Source organism: Palaemon carinicauda, chromosome 31 (assembly GCF_036898095.1).
Source record: "Palaemon carinicauda isolate YSFRI2023 chromosome 31, ASM3689809v2, whole genome shotgun sequence".
Classification (NCBI taxonomy): domain Eukaryota; kingdom Metazoa; phylum Arthropoda; class Malacostraca; order Decapoda; family Palaemonidae; genus Palaemon; species Palaemon carinicauda.
In genome coordinates this window covers 49271447-49287949 of record NC_090755.1, presented here as the reverse complement: position 1 = coordinate 49287949, position 16503 = coordinate 49271447, and the positions used below count along the sequence as shown (strand labels likewise).

Here is a 16503-nt window from a genome sequence, read left to right as displayed (position 1 = left end):
CAAGGCCTAGCCATCAGAAGTGATGATTAGATCATTGGATCCGTTCATAATGAAAATTGCCTTGGTGTGTTAGAGCTGTTGTCTGAATATGATGATTTTCTGAAGCAACATATCCAAAAGCATGCAAATGGTAGACGGGGCCATACGAGCTACCTTTCTTCAATCATATGTGATGAGCCTGTCCAGCTAATGAGCAAGAAGGTTTTGGATGAAATCATCTTGCGTTTGAAGAAATCAAAGTATTATTCAATATCTTTAGACAGCACCCCAGATGAAGGCCACGTTGATCAACTTACTGTCATATTTCGCTTCATGGAGCTCACAGAACCAGTTGAGCACTTTGTCAATTTTTGCCAAACCAAGGTCACAAGGCACAAGAGATGTTTGATGGTTTGATGGAGTTTCTCAACACTCATGACATCGACCTACAAAACTGCCGTGGTCCGTCTTATGATAATGCTAGTGCCATGAGCGGGAGATGGAACGGTCTGCAATCTAAAGTGGTGGCAGAAAACAAACTGGCCGAGTGGATTCCCTGCATAAAACACTCTCTAAATTTGGTTGGAAAAACTTCAGCAGAGTGTTGTGCAGCTGCTGTGGCATTTTTTTATTTACTTGAGAAATTACATGTCTTCTTTACTGCATCTACACGTCGTTACCAGGTTCTGACTAAAACACTCAAGTCAGCTGGGAGCTCTGTCTTTGTACCGAAAAGAGTTAGCCCAACACGATGGTCATCCAGAGTTGATCTCAGTAAAGCCCTTGAACAAGGCTATTCATCATTTAAGGAGGCGTTGATGAAAATTGAAAAAGACAAATATGAGAAAGATGTAATTCGGTGTAAAGCAAAAGGTTTATATGATCAGATGTGCCAGCTTGAGATGGGGATATATACAGTGTTCTGGCATGAAGTGCTTAACAGAGTAAATGCCACCAGTCACATATTACAAGATCCAAAGGCTGACCTCCACACTGCAGTTGCTGCATTAACTTCATCGCAGAAGTTGATTGAAGACAAGCAGGATTTGTTTAGTGAATATGAAGCTGAAGGAGCAGAGAATTCAGGGACAACAACTTACAAGCAGACTCTGACACTCAATCGCCCACCACGTGTGCGAATGAATCCGCTAGATTATGGTTGAGGAAAAGAGGTATAACTATGTCCTGCACAGAAATTCCGAGTAGAAAATTTTCTGCCTGTCATTGACCAATTTGTGATTTTTATGAAACAACGATTGGCCACATATACGAGAATATGTTCCCTGTTCAGTTTCCTGCGCTGTCTAGATGCCATGACAGCTGTTTAGATTGAACAAGCTGCTCCAAAACTTTTGAACACATACAGTGAAGACCTGGACCTGACCCTTGGCATAGAGCTTGTCCAATTTATTGAATTTGCCAAGATACTTGTAAACGGCAAGGCACACCAAATATCTCATGAACACTTCTTGTACAAGTTAATTATAGAGAAAGGGGTCCAAGACACTTTTCCTAATGTAGAGACTGTTCTTAGACTCTGCCTAGTTCTTATGGTGAGCAATTGCTATGGAGAGCGATCTTTCAGCAAGCTAAAGCTAATCAAGAACAGGCTGCGCATATCAATGGCACAGGAACGCCTCAACCACCTCACACTGATGAGCAGTGAGCATGCCATTTTATGACAGATGAGTTTTGATGATGTCATACATGACTTTCAAATAGGAAAGCTCGCAAAGTTCAACTGTCTAAGAACTGTCTTGAGTGAGCTTCAGTTACTTAAGATTCAGATGGTGTAATTAAACATTATACATTTTACAGTAATTGCTTCATATCCTGCTTATCGGATGATGTGTTTTTCCACTCCATTGTGTGTTGTTTAAATAGATATTAAAGATTTTATGTTGTTCAGTTATGAAACACAAGAATCTTTTTTTTTTGCATGCTGTAACAGGGGATAAAAAATAAAGCGTTTGGAAGTAAGAATACCCTATTTTTTTCCATTTTGTTCTTGAATGACACAGCAAAACCTGTCCAGAAGGATCCTAAAAATTCTCAGAATGCATCTCAGACCATCTTAGAACTGTTGGCTTCTGGGGGCCTAAAGCAGCCTCCGGACACCATGCCTCTTCATAGCCTTGTGCACAGGGGCCTTCACACACCTTAATTTTGCAATACTCTCAAATCATCAGGATGAAAAGTTTCTAGCCTTGATGTGAAATTATACCACTCCAATAAAAGTGTTTTTTTTTATATATACATTAGAATAATAAGATTATACGATATTATCCGAAAATATCATAATTCAGAAAAAGAAGAAAAAAGCATTGCAAGACTATTTCAGTTTCATTGTTTTGCCGTGCGATGTCATATTTATTGGAAACACGTTTTAATATGGACATAAGGAAATCTTGGATATTCGAATAACTCAAAATACCTGTATCGGAGTATCAGCATTACTATTAATACCGATACCGATACCGATACTCACAAAAATGCCGATACCACTAATACCGGTACCGATACTCACAAATAAAGGACGATGCTACTAATACTGATACCGATACCGATACTTTGGTACATTTCCACAAAGGATCCAATAACATTCTAGCGGTAGCATCTCATCAGATATTATTCAGATATAATTGATTGAGGCACAAATCTCACAGCGGAAGTCGGATTTGGGATGGAGTATGCGATGTTCGATTATTATTAGTATCGTCATTTATGTCTGTATTATACCTGTATTAAGTGAGTTCTCTAATAAAGGATGCTGCTAAAGAGACGTACCGGTAGATAAACTTTTGAAGATTTTCTTTTACCTTAACAGCATCTAACAATATATTTTGATATAACTCATAAAGTTATAAATATGCTTTCCCTTTAATAAAAAAAAAGATTGTATTAGATGATTATGAGCATCCTTTTGAAAGGAAAAAAAAAATCATTGGCAATTTGTTTTATTTTGAAATTTGACATTTCACGTTTAAACAAGATTAAAAAATTCTGATTTAATGGTTTTATCCCAGAAATAAAGGCTACTCAATATACATGTGAATGTCTTATGATATAGAACGTTTAATTAAAGATTTATCAGTTAGAAAAGGTAATAGAGTCAAAAATTCCTATCTTTATGAATATCCAAAGAAGTGGGAAGGATCTTGAGAACTAATAGGGCAAGAAGAATCAGCTAGTATACGAAAGTTTTCATAACCTGAAAGTACAGTACATTTCTCTTTTGTTGTAGGCGATAGGATTCATATTGTTAATTAGATACATAATTTGATTAGTGTCTTACCTTCTCCCATTATGATGGTAAAATTTCAAAGAAAGACGTGCTTTATTACTTAGCCTGTTGTTATTGCATGGATAAACTTTTCATGGCAATGAGCTATCTACAAGATTCTATTTTGCCAGCCATTGAAGATGGCGAATCAATGTGATAATAATCAAATGGTTATGATATCAAATGTGTCTACCTACTATTTTACAAGTGTTGTGTTCTAAAGGATACTGTAATTTATAGACTTGTTACAGTCATTGTTATATAAAGACTTGCGACTTGTGATTACCTTATCCAACATTCTTCTTTCTCGTAATTTGAAGAAAATCAAAAGTTCGAAAAGTCCAATAGAAATGGCTCTCATTTACAACACTACAAAATGTATCAAGAATAATCTTCATTAATAATGATGATAAGAATCCACTGATGATTAAAATTATCGCGTGAACATATGCTCTTGCCCTTCTAGTCCTTATTCATCTTCATGACTCAGGAAAAGACGAAAAATAAAAATGTCACATTCTCCATGATAATTTGAAAGCGTTAGTCCCAAATGGCATTTAGATACTTGTCCTTCTTTTTATCCTCGGACGAGGGTTCTTTACTCAACACGACTCCTTTCGGGGCCAGGCTCTGACGAAGGGCTGGTTCATTGCGTCTCGTCAGGGGTTGGACTGAAAGATAACGGAAATTTAGTGCTTTGACAGTTATTCTTGATATATAATATTTACAAATCCTACAATAAAGGCATTGACACTCACACATACCACACAAACACACACATATTATATATATATATATATATATATATATATATATATATATATATATATATATATATATATATATATATATATATATATATATATATATATGAGTATATATATATATATATATATATATATATATATATATATATATATATATATATATATATATATATATACATATATATATATATATATATATATATATATATATATATATATATATATATATATATATATATATATATATATATATATATATATATATATATATATATATATATATATATATAGCCTATGTATATATATATATATATATATATATATATATATATATATATATATATATATATATATATATATATATATATATATATATATATATATATATATATACATACATATTTCAATGAAAGACAATATCTTGTTGGCGTTCAAAGATCAAGACTGGACTGTCCTCCAGATAGTTTCTAGAATAGCAGTAAAAGCGCATTTAAGTTTATCCATTTATTATTTGGTGCCGTCAGGTGTTCAGATTACCTTCGTAAACCTTCTTCAAGACTACATTTAGTGATTGATGGATTTATTTGAAGCTTTCTGGCCTCCTGCCATTTAGGGATGGAATTACACTTTAGTATAAGGGAATTTTTTTTATACAAAAATATATGGAAACTTCAAAACTAATTAACAAAAGTTCACTAAAGAAACTTTGGAAATATGACGATCAAAAACCTAAGATAAATTTGTTTATATATAACACATTTTTCAAAAGGCTTCACAGTATATCATGAAGCTTACGATTCACATTTTGGCAGCCAAGATTGGCGTCAGTTCTTCAGGAATGTCATATCTTGTTCAAAGCAGGCTAGTTTCTGAAGCTTACACGCTCCCTCAGAAATTAGTATGTGGTTTGCATTGATCTCGGATACGATTTCATTTGGAGCGGTGCCTATCCTTATGGCAAATTGTGGTCATGATGCTATTGCATTTTTTTGCAATGAAATTGTTTCTGCGTTCCCGTTCATTTCGTGTTTTCTTCTTTCTTCGATACAGCTCCAGATTCCAAATTTGTAAAGGAGCGGATGCAGAGCTTTTTAAAACTTGCCTCGATTGGGTAACGCAGCATAGGACGTGAAGCTTACTCGCTCCCTCAGAAGTTTCATATTTGAAGATTCCGTTGGTCCCCGAATCCAGTTCATCTGGAACTGCATCCCTCTCCACATCAGCTTGACGTCTCTTGTCTCCAACATTCTCTCCATGGTGAAGCCTCCACTGCGCTTCCATCTAAGTTATCCATGCCTCGTCACTTCTAAATATGGTATTTGGGCATGTTACCCTACGTTTAAAATGAGTAGACAATGTCTTTGTGGCGTTCAAAGATCGAAGATGGTTTATATCCGGACGGACTTTCCTTCTTCAAGGCTACATTCAGTGATGGAATTACACTTTAATATAAGGGCAATAGTGATGAAAATTTTGATATAATGACATTTGGAAATTTCAAAATTATTTAACAAAAGCTGAAAAATGATAAATTCAAAAATGTAAAGATGAAAAATATATTTATGTATTTAAAAGTTGATCATAAATATTCCATCTTTATATTTCTAAAGTTTTTATTCATCAACTTCACTTAATTAGTTTCGCAGTTTCCGAATATTTTTGTATCAAAATTTTCACCCCAATGCCATTATATCTAAGTGTAATGTCATTACTTAATGTAAGCATTGAGTGGTTTCCCAAGTTTATTTTAATTAGTCTGATTTATTGACTGATTAAAAGTTTTCTGGCATCCTGAAATCTAAGTACTCTATGAGATTTTTACAGGAAGGTAGGCAACAGTTGTGAAATCTTCCAACGTCAGAATTAATCTTTTTTTTTTTTTTTTCTTTTTTTTTTTTTTTTGCCTTTGTGGTGGAGTTCTCCCTTCAACATCTTTTTGAAGTTTTTCATAAATCATATAATTTTATTTTAGGGTGAAACATTTGAGCAGATTGTTCATTTGGACAAATTAGCAAACACAAGATGTCTGTCTGGAAAAAAAAATCCATCTCAAAAACTAACATTATTTACTTTTAAACAATTGTCTGATATGCGTAAACATTCTTACAGTTTCGGTAAATAGAGAGCCTGAAGTCAAGCTCACATATTGAATGGGATCAGAAAATCAAGAATAGAGCAATCAACATCAGTCGAACTCTAGGACTTTCTTGACTAAGAAATATAAATTTTTGGACCAAATTATTTAAACACTTAAAATCAATGGGTCTTTCTTTTCCTGTCAAATATCTATAATTAGCTTAGTTTTTATGCTTACTGAACTGAAAACAAAAGAGCTACCTTTCTTCTAAAATCATTTATCTTTCTCTGGTATAATCAAGTAATTGGGGTTTTGAGTTAGAAATGGGATCCATTTCTAGAGGAACGGATAGGTTCGGAACTCTTAGAAAATAAATGACACAATTCCATAAAATATCTATAAAGCAGCAAAAGCAAGGCTGACAAAATGTGCATAAAAAATACGAAAAATTAAACGTTTAATATAGAAATATTTAACTTTAGATCTAGATGCGGTAGAAGGGTTGCAGATGAAGTTAATGATATTTACATGTGAAATATGTACAGAAGGTTTTATCCATTATCAACATTGTTAAACCTATACAGTAAAGGAATTGTTTATCCATCCTCTGGCGTCATTCCATTGTAGCATATGTATCAGATAGTGTTTCCCATTTTTTCAATCAACTTTCCCTCATATACTTATTCATTCCTATTTTTTCTTTCATCGAAATTTCTTACTGGGATTAGATTCCTGATGCTATTGTTAAACTTAACTTAATAACTGTTTAACTACATTCATAATTATAGTTCATAAACCACCACGAAATAACATTTAAATTTCTACATCCATTCTTTTGAATCATTGACACCCCAGCTAGTTTTCCCGTCAAAATATCATTCATATGTACTTCTTGCGGCATTTTCTTTTGAAAAGAAATATTTTCAAAGAACATATTAACAGTGTGATTTTACTACTTTCAACACAGTAACCATTCCATATCCCCCCTAGGCCCCAAAATTCCTAATCCAAATCAAATACATAAAAACCTACAGTATTTGATCAAATCACGCTCAGCCAGCAAAGTACTATCCAAAGTACTATCTTAAACGCTTACAGACATCTCTATCAAGCAGATACTTTCAGCTTCATTTGCAAAATCCTAGAATAATCAAATGCTAATTGAGTGCTAAGTACTCATTAATTTTCAATGGGAGAAACAGTGAAAACAAGCTTACTGTTTATGGTCATGTTGAATCCTTTTTGAACTGTATTGCCATCTCCAAAGTCAGATGTAAAGCAAGCCAGCCCGTCAACAATTTCTCCTTCATTATTTTTTTCGATGAAGTTGTTGACATTAGTCAAGTCAAGGTCACATATCGTGCTGTAAAAAAAAAAAAAAAAAAAAAAGAAAAACAGATAACATCATCCTAAAATCACACCAATATAGGAATATGCGGTTTTCTACGTGTTGTTTATACTGTATTTGCTTGTGCTAAAAAGCAAGACTGTATGGCGGCGGTTGCCCTGTTAGTTGATTTCTATGACACGCAGGACGGATGGTGATAGTATTTTTACATCCCTACAACATCCTGGGGAAAATTAAGGGATGTAGAAGGAGTGGTATGTAACAATAAAATGCTCATTAAGCAAAAAGTCTTATCTATGGCACAGTAATAATGTATGAATTGAATAGTGGGCAATAAGACAAAAAGAGGAAGTAAAGCTTAAGATAACAAATATGGAAATGTTGAGGAGGATTATGGGAATATCACTGATTGAAATATCGGAAAATTATGAAATAAGAAGTGTGGCAGGCGTAGTAAAGATTACAGAGGAGAAACGCGAGTCACAACTGAGATGGTAGGGGCACGTGTTGAGGATGGTAGTGGGGTAGGAGTGAGGTGTGCTTAGGAGGAACCTGTTGGGGGAGATGATCGAGAGGGAGGATGAGAATTAGATGGTGAGGTAAGGTGAAATATATGGAGAAAAGAGGTTTGATGGAAGAGGATGCTTTTGATAGAAGGCATAGTAGAGGACGCATCAGGCAACAGACCCTTAATGTAGTGTACCTTGAAGGACCCGTAAATATTTATATACTCTATATGTATATATACTGTATATATATATATATATATATATATATATATATATATATATATATATATATATATATATATATATATATATATATATATATATATATATATATATATATATATTTATATATATATATATATATATATATATATATATATATATATATGTATATATATATATGTACGTGTGTGTGTGTTGGTGGATGTATGTGTGCATATACAGTAATGTATATATATATATATATATATATATATATATATATATATATATATATATATATATATATATATATATATATATATATATATATATACATATATATATATATATGTGTGTGTGTGTGTGTCTGTGTGTGTGTGTGTAAAACTATTTATCAATCACACTCGTGACATAAATAGATATAAATATCAACCACAATGGCATTTAGTATCAAATTCAACCTAGGGAATGTATATCCACTGGAAATTCATTCATGATAGCAGCTTCTGGCCGGGCAGGGACTCGAACCTATGCCTCAGAGTTGAAACTCTTGATCACTCGATTAGTATAGTCCCTGCTGGCATTGTTTAGACTCAGAGGCATAGGTTCGAGTCTTTGCCGCGCCAGAAGCATTCATCATGAATGAAATTTCTCTGGATATACATTCCCAAAGTAGATTTTGATATCAAATATCATTGTGGTTGATTTATATATATATATATATATATATATATATATATATATATATATATATATATATATATATATATATATATATATATATATATATATATATGCCGTATAAAATGTACATTAATAAGTATCAGATATTTTACAATCAGTACAAGAAAATGGAAAGAACTTTGATAAACAATTCTTACTTCAGAGAGGAGTAGCTTCCCCAGAATTCCATCTTATCGAATTCACAATTTGTAGAAGAGTGGATGGCATCACCGGGGTTGAAACTTATGTAAATGAAACTAGGCACTACCAACTGAAAAATAAATATAATGATAATAATAATAATAATAATAATAATAATAATAATAATAATAATAATAATAATAATAATAATAATAATAATAATAATAATAATATCTTTGGGATAACTCTACGCATAGAGCAAAAGGATCGTTAACGAAGACATCTCCAGCCCTTTAAAAGAGCAGCTAATGGTTCTTTTCCAGCATCAAACAATCGTTGTTGGTAAGGTTTTTTTTTTCTTTGTGAATAAGGTAGCTATCTGACTGTAATGACTGTCCCTTTACCTTTCCGTCTTAACCAGGATTTTTGGTAAATTTGATGCTATTATCATTCCCAGCATGCATCATTTGTAGAAATCATTGGCTTGAGAGCCTGTTTTTCATACAATTTCTTAATACTTCTTGCATTTTCTTGATTTGAAACTTGTATTTCTACATCCTTCATTCTTTACCTGAGCTACTTTATAAGACGTGAAATACTCTTATATGATATTTTCTACCCCGGGGTTGTGTCTCAGTAACCGGCCATTTGGAGTAATGAGATACGAGATAACTTTATAATCCTCCCCCTGGCGTTGGATATGAGGAACAACGCTTTATCGATTACTGAGGTTAATTCACTCATTGTGGTACCAAAGATGACCCTCTTTAATTCCAATTTTTTTTTGGAAAGGTTTTGACATCTTATCCTAAGTAAAAATGTATGATGAAAACGATGGTTGAGAGCTTGCAAAACTAAATAATTGCGTTTTAGCATTTGTTAATTACTTCTCTTGTAGTTTATTTATTTCCTTATTTCCTATTCTTACTGGGCTTACAGCACCCTGCTTTTCCAACTAGGGTTGTAGCTTAAGTGGTAGTAGTAGTAATAATGATAATAATAATGATAATAATAATGATAATAATAACAACAGCAAAAGCAATAATAATAATGATAATAATAATAGTAGTAGTAGTAGTAGTAGTAGTAGTAGTAGTAGTAGTAGTAGTAGCATTAGATTGTCAAAAGCTACATTGATTGCGTCACATACTGGTGATTTTAAGCATAAATGCATTTTGCGTCACAAGTCCCGTGTGTATAATTCTAAGATAAGAGGTTTTTTTTTTTATGAAAATGTCAGTAGCTGTCAAAGAAAATCGGCAAAAGAGACCATAAAAAAAATTTTCCAATGGGACCCAAGTTCCGCCTTTAGAAATGAATATGGTCACATTGATTTCCATGCTAAGGAAGTGCATTATCGCGATTCTTGCAAAACATAATACGTTTTGGAAATGAAAAGTCTCAGTAAACTTATTGATGATGGGGTGAAAGAAGGTCTCCTTGAAAATGACAAAATCTTATGATGAATTGCAGAGATTTATTGACCGTGAAATATTCATTAAGAAGTCTTTCCCTCTTGTGCTACTGAAAGATAAATATTTGGAACTTCAAAGAAAAGCACATATATGAAATCCATCTTCAAAACCTGATTATTTGCTGGAAAAGCTTATTCCTCGTTTTGGAGATAAACGTAATGCAAAGATGAGAAGTAAGTAGGAATGCCTCTTATTATCTATTGCAAAGGAGGCCATGGAAAAACAAATAACAGAAGTTGCTTTGTCCTTGAGTCGGAAGATATTGCAGCTAGATAAAACATAATTTTCCTCCAAACTAACTTCCAATGACCTAGTAGAAAACAAAGTAGATTCGCCTGAGGGATTGCTTCACTTTTACAAAGTGTTCTATAATGGTTCAAAAGATGATGTTGGTGTAAGTGAGAGTGTAAGCAAATGCATATCAAACTGCAGATGGAGACATATACAAGACTACCAAGGGTAGGGTGAGGCCCGCCAAGCATATACTTTTAGGACTGGGACTGAAGTCAATAGTGGGATCCTCGAAAGTTTTAGATGGCTGGAATCATTTTGGTCATTACATTGGATACCATATTGCTGAAGAGTATGAAAAAAGCATTAGCATGAACTATCATGAAAAATGATAAATCCTTGTTAGATGATGTCTTTGAAGCAAAGAACCTTTCTATATATATATATATATATATATATATATATATATATATATATATATATATATATATATATATATATATATATATATATATATATATATATATATACTTTATTGACTTAATATTACAAAAAACTTACAAAGGTAAAGATGCATCATAAATTGTATATAATAATCTTGCACAAGACAGATTTACTTTAGCGAAAATATTATGTCCACAAAAATAAACAAACAAACAAATTCCGATTAATAACGTGGTAATACGACTCCCAATATATTTATTATCATTAGTTCTTTTAGAAATCCAGGATTTCAAATGCATAACTACAAAGATCTATTGGGTTTCCTTCATTCAACAAGTTTACAATGTCCGATTAATCAAGGTTAGGATATTTCGCACGAATCTGTGCGGTAAGCGGACAATGTAATAATACATGTTCCTCATCTAGTACCTGATTTTCCGTACATACACAAATACGTAACTCATGCGGGATCCTACTCCACCTTCCTAATTCAATTTTCAAACTACGTGACATCAGCCTTGTTAAAGCTTGTCTCTTGCAATCAGGAATATACATTTCACCTTTATACACTCAGTGATATAAAAGTCCCCTATTAAGTATTGGTCTATATGTAACATACTTCGTTGCATCTAAAGGTTTGTCTCTAATTAATGACCGAATATTTTCTAATGACTGTCCGCTATTCTCCTCCCTTGCACAACTCACTAAAAACCTGTAGCCTGGTGTACTGTTACTTCTACACATATTAAATACAAAATGAAATGGTTCCTCCAAATCTACATTCTCTAATTTAGATGTTAAGACATTTTTCCTTCTTTTCACAATTTCATATTGTACAGTGTTTAGACCTGCCTCAACTAAGCGAAGAGGTACCGATATATTGCTTCTAACACCAAGTAATATTCTTACTAGTTTACTGTAAGTTTTTCTATTCCTCCAACATTCGACGTCAACCAACGTTCAGAACTGTATAACAGGGATGTCATCACTGCTGCATGAAATACTTTCATCTTATAGCAAAATGGCATGGTGGTGTTTACAGCACAAAATATTGCAAACTTGTTAACCAATGAAGATGACGACTTATCATGTGCCTCCAGTACAGATTTCATTTTTGCATCGTCTAAAAACCAAGCCCCAAGATACAAATACTGAGAGCAATATTCAACTTCTAAGTTACCAAACAGGAATGACTCTTTATCATTTTTATATCCATTAATAACAAAATATTTAGTCTTGGATGAGTTAACCCCCATACCCTACTTCTTACAATAGACCAAAAGTACTTCAAACTTTTTCATACACATTTCACGAGATGTTTCGACTATAACTGTGTCGTCCATCAGAAGCAAGGCATGTAATCCTCCCAAAAATCCATCAGTTCCTATTCTTTCTTTGATCATCTTTATCATTTTATCTATATAAATTACAAATAACAAACAATTCGTAGGTACCCCTTGTCGCACTCAAACCGAAGATTCCATAGTAGCAGACTTTAAAATGTTTTTCTTTTTTTTTTACATTTGTACATACCCTGGATTGCTATATGGATGAGTTTACCACACCCTATCGACTTCAAGTGTTCTAGCATCTTTTTTCGAGGTTCTTTATCATATGCCTTACTGTAGCCCACAAACAACACATACAACTTCTTTTTCTTGTATTGAACAAAATCAATTAATAAACTCAAAGCCATTATTTGCTCAACACATCCTCTTCCCTTTTGCGCCTCTGCCTGGCACTTATTAATGAAACACCAAAGTGATAATTTATTCATTAGCAGCATATCATATATTTTGGCAAGTGTATTCATAATACTAAATTTCCACCGAGGGTGCCTTTGGTCCAATTCATACTTATTATTTTGAGATGTACTATTCATGGATTTTGCAACATTATTTATTAAGTTAGAGTAGTCGTTTCGTAATTTTGAAACATCTTCAATTTGGCCATAGTCAATCTCTAGAGGACCATAAGAGTTCATAATGGCTTTAAAATTCTCTAAATTTACTGACTGATATGTTGGACCCCTTACTATTACCTCATTCATTTTTTAACTAACATAAGAAACTCCCAAATTAGGAGCTCTCTCTAACAATAAACTTGATGAGATTTCCTTTAAAGTACTAAACTCTAAAACAACTGTTAAAGGTACATGATCAGATCCTTGAACATCACGGTTCATCTCAACACTTTGTAAATTCCTTATTATTTTACTGCTCAATAAACATAAGTCTATTTCTGAGACCCAAACCTTTGCCTATAAGACAAGTTACCTCCAAACTGCTTATTATTCACAGAAGGGTTATTACCTATTACCAAGTCATTGCTCCTGCATAAGTTTAGCACCTGTTTACCATTGTTATTTGGAACAAAATCTTTTATCCCCACTTATGGATAAAGTACATCTTCAGGGCTAATTAAATTAGGTCTTGAAACACGGCCATTAAAATCCCCAAGAACTAGAACCTTAGAAGAACTACAAACATTAGCATTCAGTGAGCCGAACAAAGCTGGTTCAAAATACAACGAGTCCTCAGGGGGTATATATACACCCCCAAAACACTCACTCCGGGTAGCATTTCAATCTTAACCAAATTTGACCCTCTGTACCCATATCAACCTCATATACATATTCCACAAGGGATGTTTTCACCAATAATGCTATTCCTCCTCTTCTGTCGTTAGACCTGGAGGGGTTGAGGTAAACAGTATAACCCAGAACACCAAATTTGCGACCAGATTTTATTTCCAGTAACCAAATAATATGATAATCAAAAATATATGACAAAATCCTCTCATCTTGCAATTTATCTTTAATTCCAAACATTCCATGAACACAAACTAATACTTTTAAAACTTAAATCTGCTTGTGCATTACTCATGAGGCAATTAAGATGAAAAGACTGGCACCTTATCTGGAGAAGGTTCTCATCTTGGTACACATGGGATAAGCTACCAAAATGTACAAAAGTTTGAAAATGTTCAAGGAACCCTAGAACGATCACCATCAACACTGGTGCAAGAAAATAATATATCACCATCTCATGGCAAGGATGCACCAAATATTCCTTTGAAAAATGCATCTTGATCCTGGCCTGGAGACAGTGTATGAAAAAATAAAAGTTGGTTACTTCGGGTTTACCAAAGTGCAAGCTAGTTATTAGGTGATAACTGAAAGGCGAGATGAATGCAACCAAAACTTTATTAAACGATCATCGAAATTTTGTAAAAATTAAAACATGAAAAAGCGTATGCTATCTTGAAAACACAGGATGGTCTATTAACAGTGTAGGGAAGAGCGAGTGATAAGATAGAAAATCAAAACCGTTGCAGTGTACTAGCATGTATGAAACACATGTGGTACATAACTGAAATTGAGGAATCACAATTGTTTATCATTGGAAAATGAAAAAATATTGTTTGGACATTATTATGTAAAGCTATCAATACCACACCAATGTGTTCAGGGATGGAATTCCCTTTTCACTAGTGACCCCTTACCACCTCCAACAGTGGGGTACATGCAGAACATAGACTTACCTCAAACATGATCTGATATAGTCAAAGTCTTGGAGTTGCAGATGAGTGTAGAGAGAAATACATCCCTATCAATATGATTTAGGCATTGCATAGCCTGCTTTCCAATTGCAAGACAGTTTTAAATCTGAGTTTGATCGTGCGTTTGTTATGCTTGATGCTTTTCACCCCATGCACGACTAGTCTTAGGTAACTATCAACAGTCAATGGCTTTCTGATGAGATGACGATATAATTGAAGCAAACGCCTATATGTTCTTCTTGCAACTGCATTTTGGATGAAGCACTAGGAACTTTTCGTTTCTCAACAGGGAAACCAAGATATGCCTGTAGGACCTTTTAGAAAATCCCTCAGAAATTGAATACACAAAGCTAGAGGCAAAGCCAGAGTTTGTAATATCTGATTATATCATATTCTTCAATGATGTAGTTATACAAGGCAACTGGGTAATAGCAAAAGTAGCACAGAGCTACAAAAGTGAAGGAGGTATGGTACATAGATCAGAAATCCTTATCTATTGTTGAAACTACATAGAAGCAGATACAAGAATCGTTTATCACCTCTGCCAGATCGAATGTTGTAGTAATGTTGTCGTGAGAGCAAGCGATACTGATATAATGATTCTTTTGTTGTTCTTCATTTCACAGGTAGACCTGAGAGCAAGGATGGAAACTGGCAGGTCATCATATAACACAAAGTGATACATAGACATTAATAACCTTGCAAATCATCTAGGTAGTGAACTATGCAAAGCCCTGCCTGGCCTACGTGCTCTAACAGGGTGTGATTATGAATCCAACTTTGCTAGAAAGGGCAATGTAACCACTGTATATTGCAAGAGAAAATACTGACTTTCTCAAAGATCTCTCTATGTTGGGAGAAGAAATAACACCAGACCTTGGCAACAGCAAAAAAAGAAAATAGAACAGTTTTTTGTGCTTTTTATGGAATGGCAAAAGCCACATTTGTGAATGTAGAAAAGAAAATAAATATTTAAGAAAAATTATAAGCCAAAGAAAAATTAACAGTTATTTTCCAACATTACTGGGCTAAATAACATAATGTTAACCCCCATCATGACTGCTTTATGCAGAAAATCAAAAAGGACTATATTACCCGTATGTGGGAGCAATCTTCAGAGAGATTCATTAGATGGTTCCCCATCACAGACTGAACATGGATGGGAGGAGAAAGATGAAGTTCTATAATCCAATGTGGTTCACGGGTGATCCACTGCCCACACACCTTAGCAAACATTGAAGAGAGGCATACTGATGAATTTGACTCCTCTGTACCAACCGTGTGTCACACGATCGTACATAGTAACGACCTTTCATTTTGTGTATATATTATGCTTGTATCTTTGCTCTCCTCTCGCACTAAAAAAGAACCTGAAATAACATGAATCTTTTTTCCACCATTAACTGATAACTCGTGTGATATCAGTTGAACAGGAAATTTCCTGTTGCATTGAACCTGAAATAATGTGTCTGTTTTTCTCACCGTTAACTGTTAACTGGTACGGTGTTGGTTGAACAAGAAATTTCCTGTTGCATTGAGTTTTTGTATATATAGGCGAGTGTTTGTAATAAAGTTACTCAGTTGCTTTCATCCTGTCTTTGAGTCACAACCTTCTCTCGGCTCGTCACTTTGTGACCCTGGAAGTCGACTCGCTTCTCCCGCCTTCCACCCCCCTCGCCCCTCCGTCATTGGTACTATGGCGGACTCTAAAGAAGCTGGCGCTGCGGCTCCCCCATTGAAACTTTCGTCATTCACCAGGGGAGA

The 16503-nt window shown here is 33.9% G+C and overlaps 1 protein-coding gene across 1 annotated transcript; it reads left to right on the top strand.

The window, feature by feature from the left end:
* Window positions 1–380: 380 nt before the first annotated feature.
* On the top strand, window positions 381–1142 carry LOC137624728 (uncharacterized). The gene has a single exon (XM_068355681.1). The coding sequence runs from the start codon at window positions 381–383 to the stop codon at window positions 1140–1142; it is 762 nt and encodes a 253-aa protein (XP_068211782.1).
* Window positions 1143–16503: the final 15361 nt, after the last annotated feature.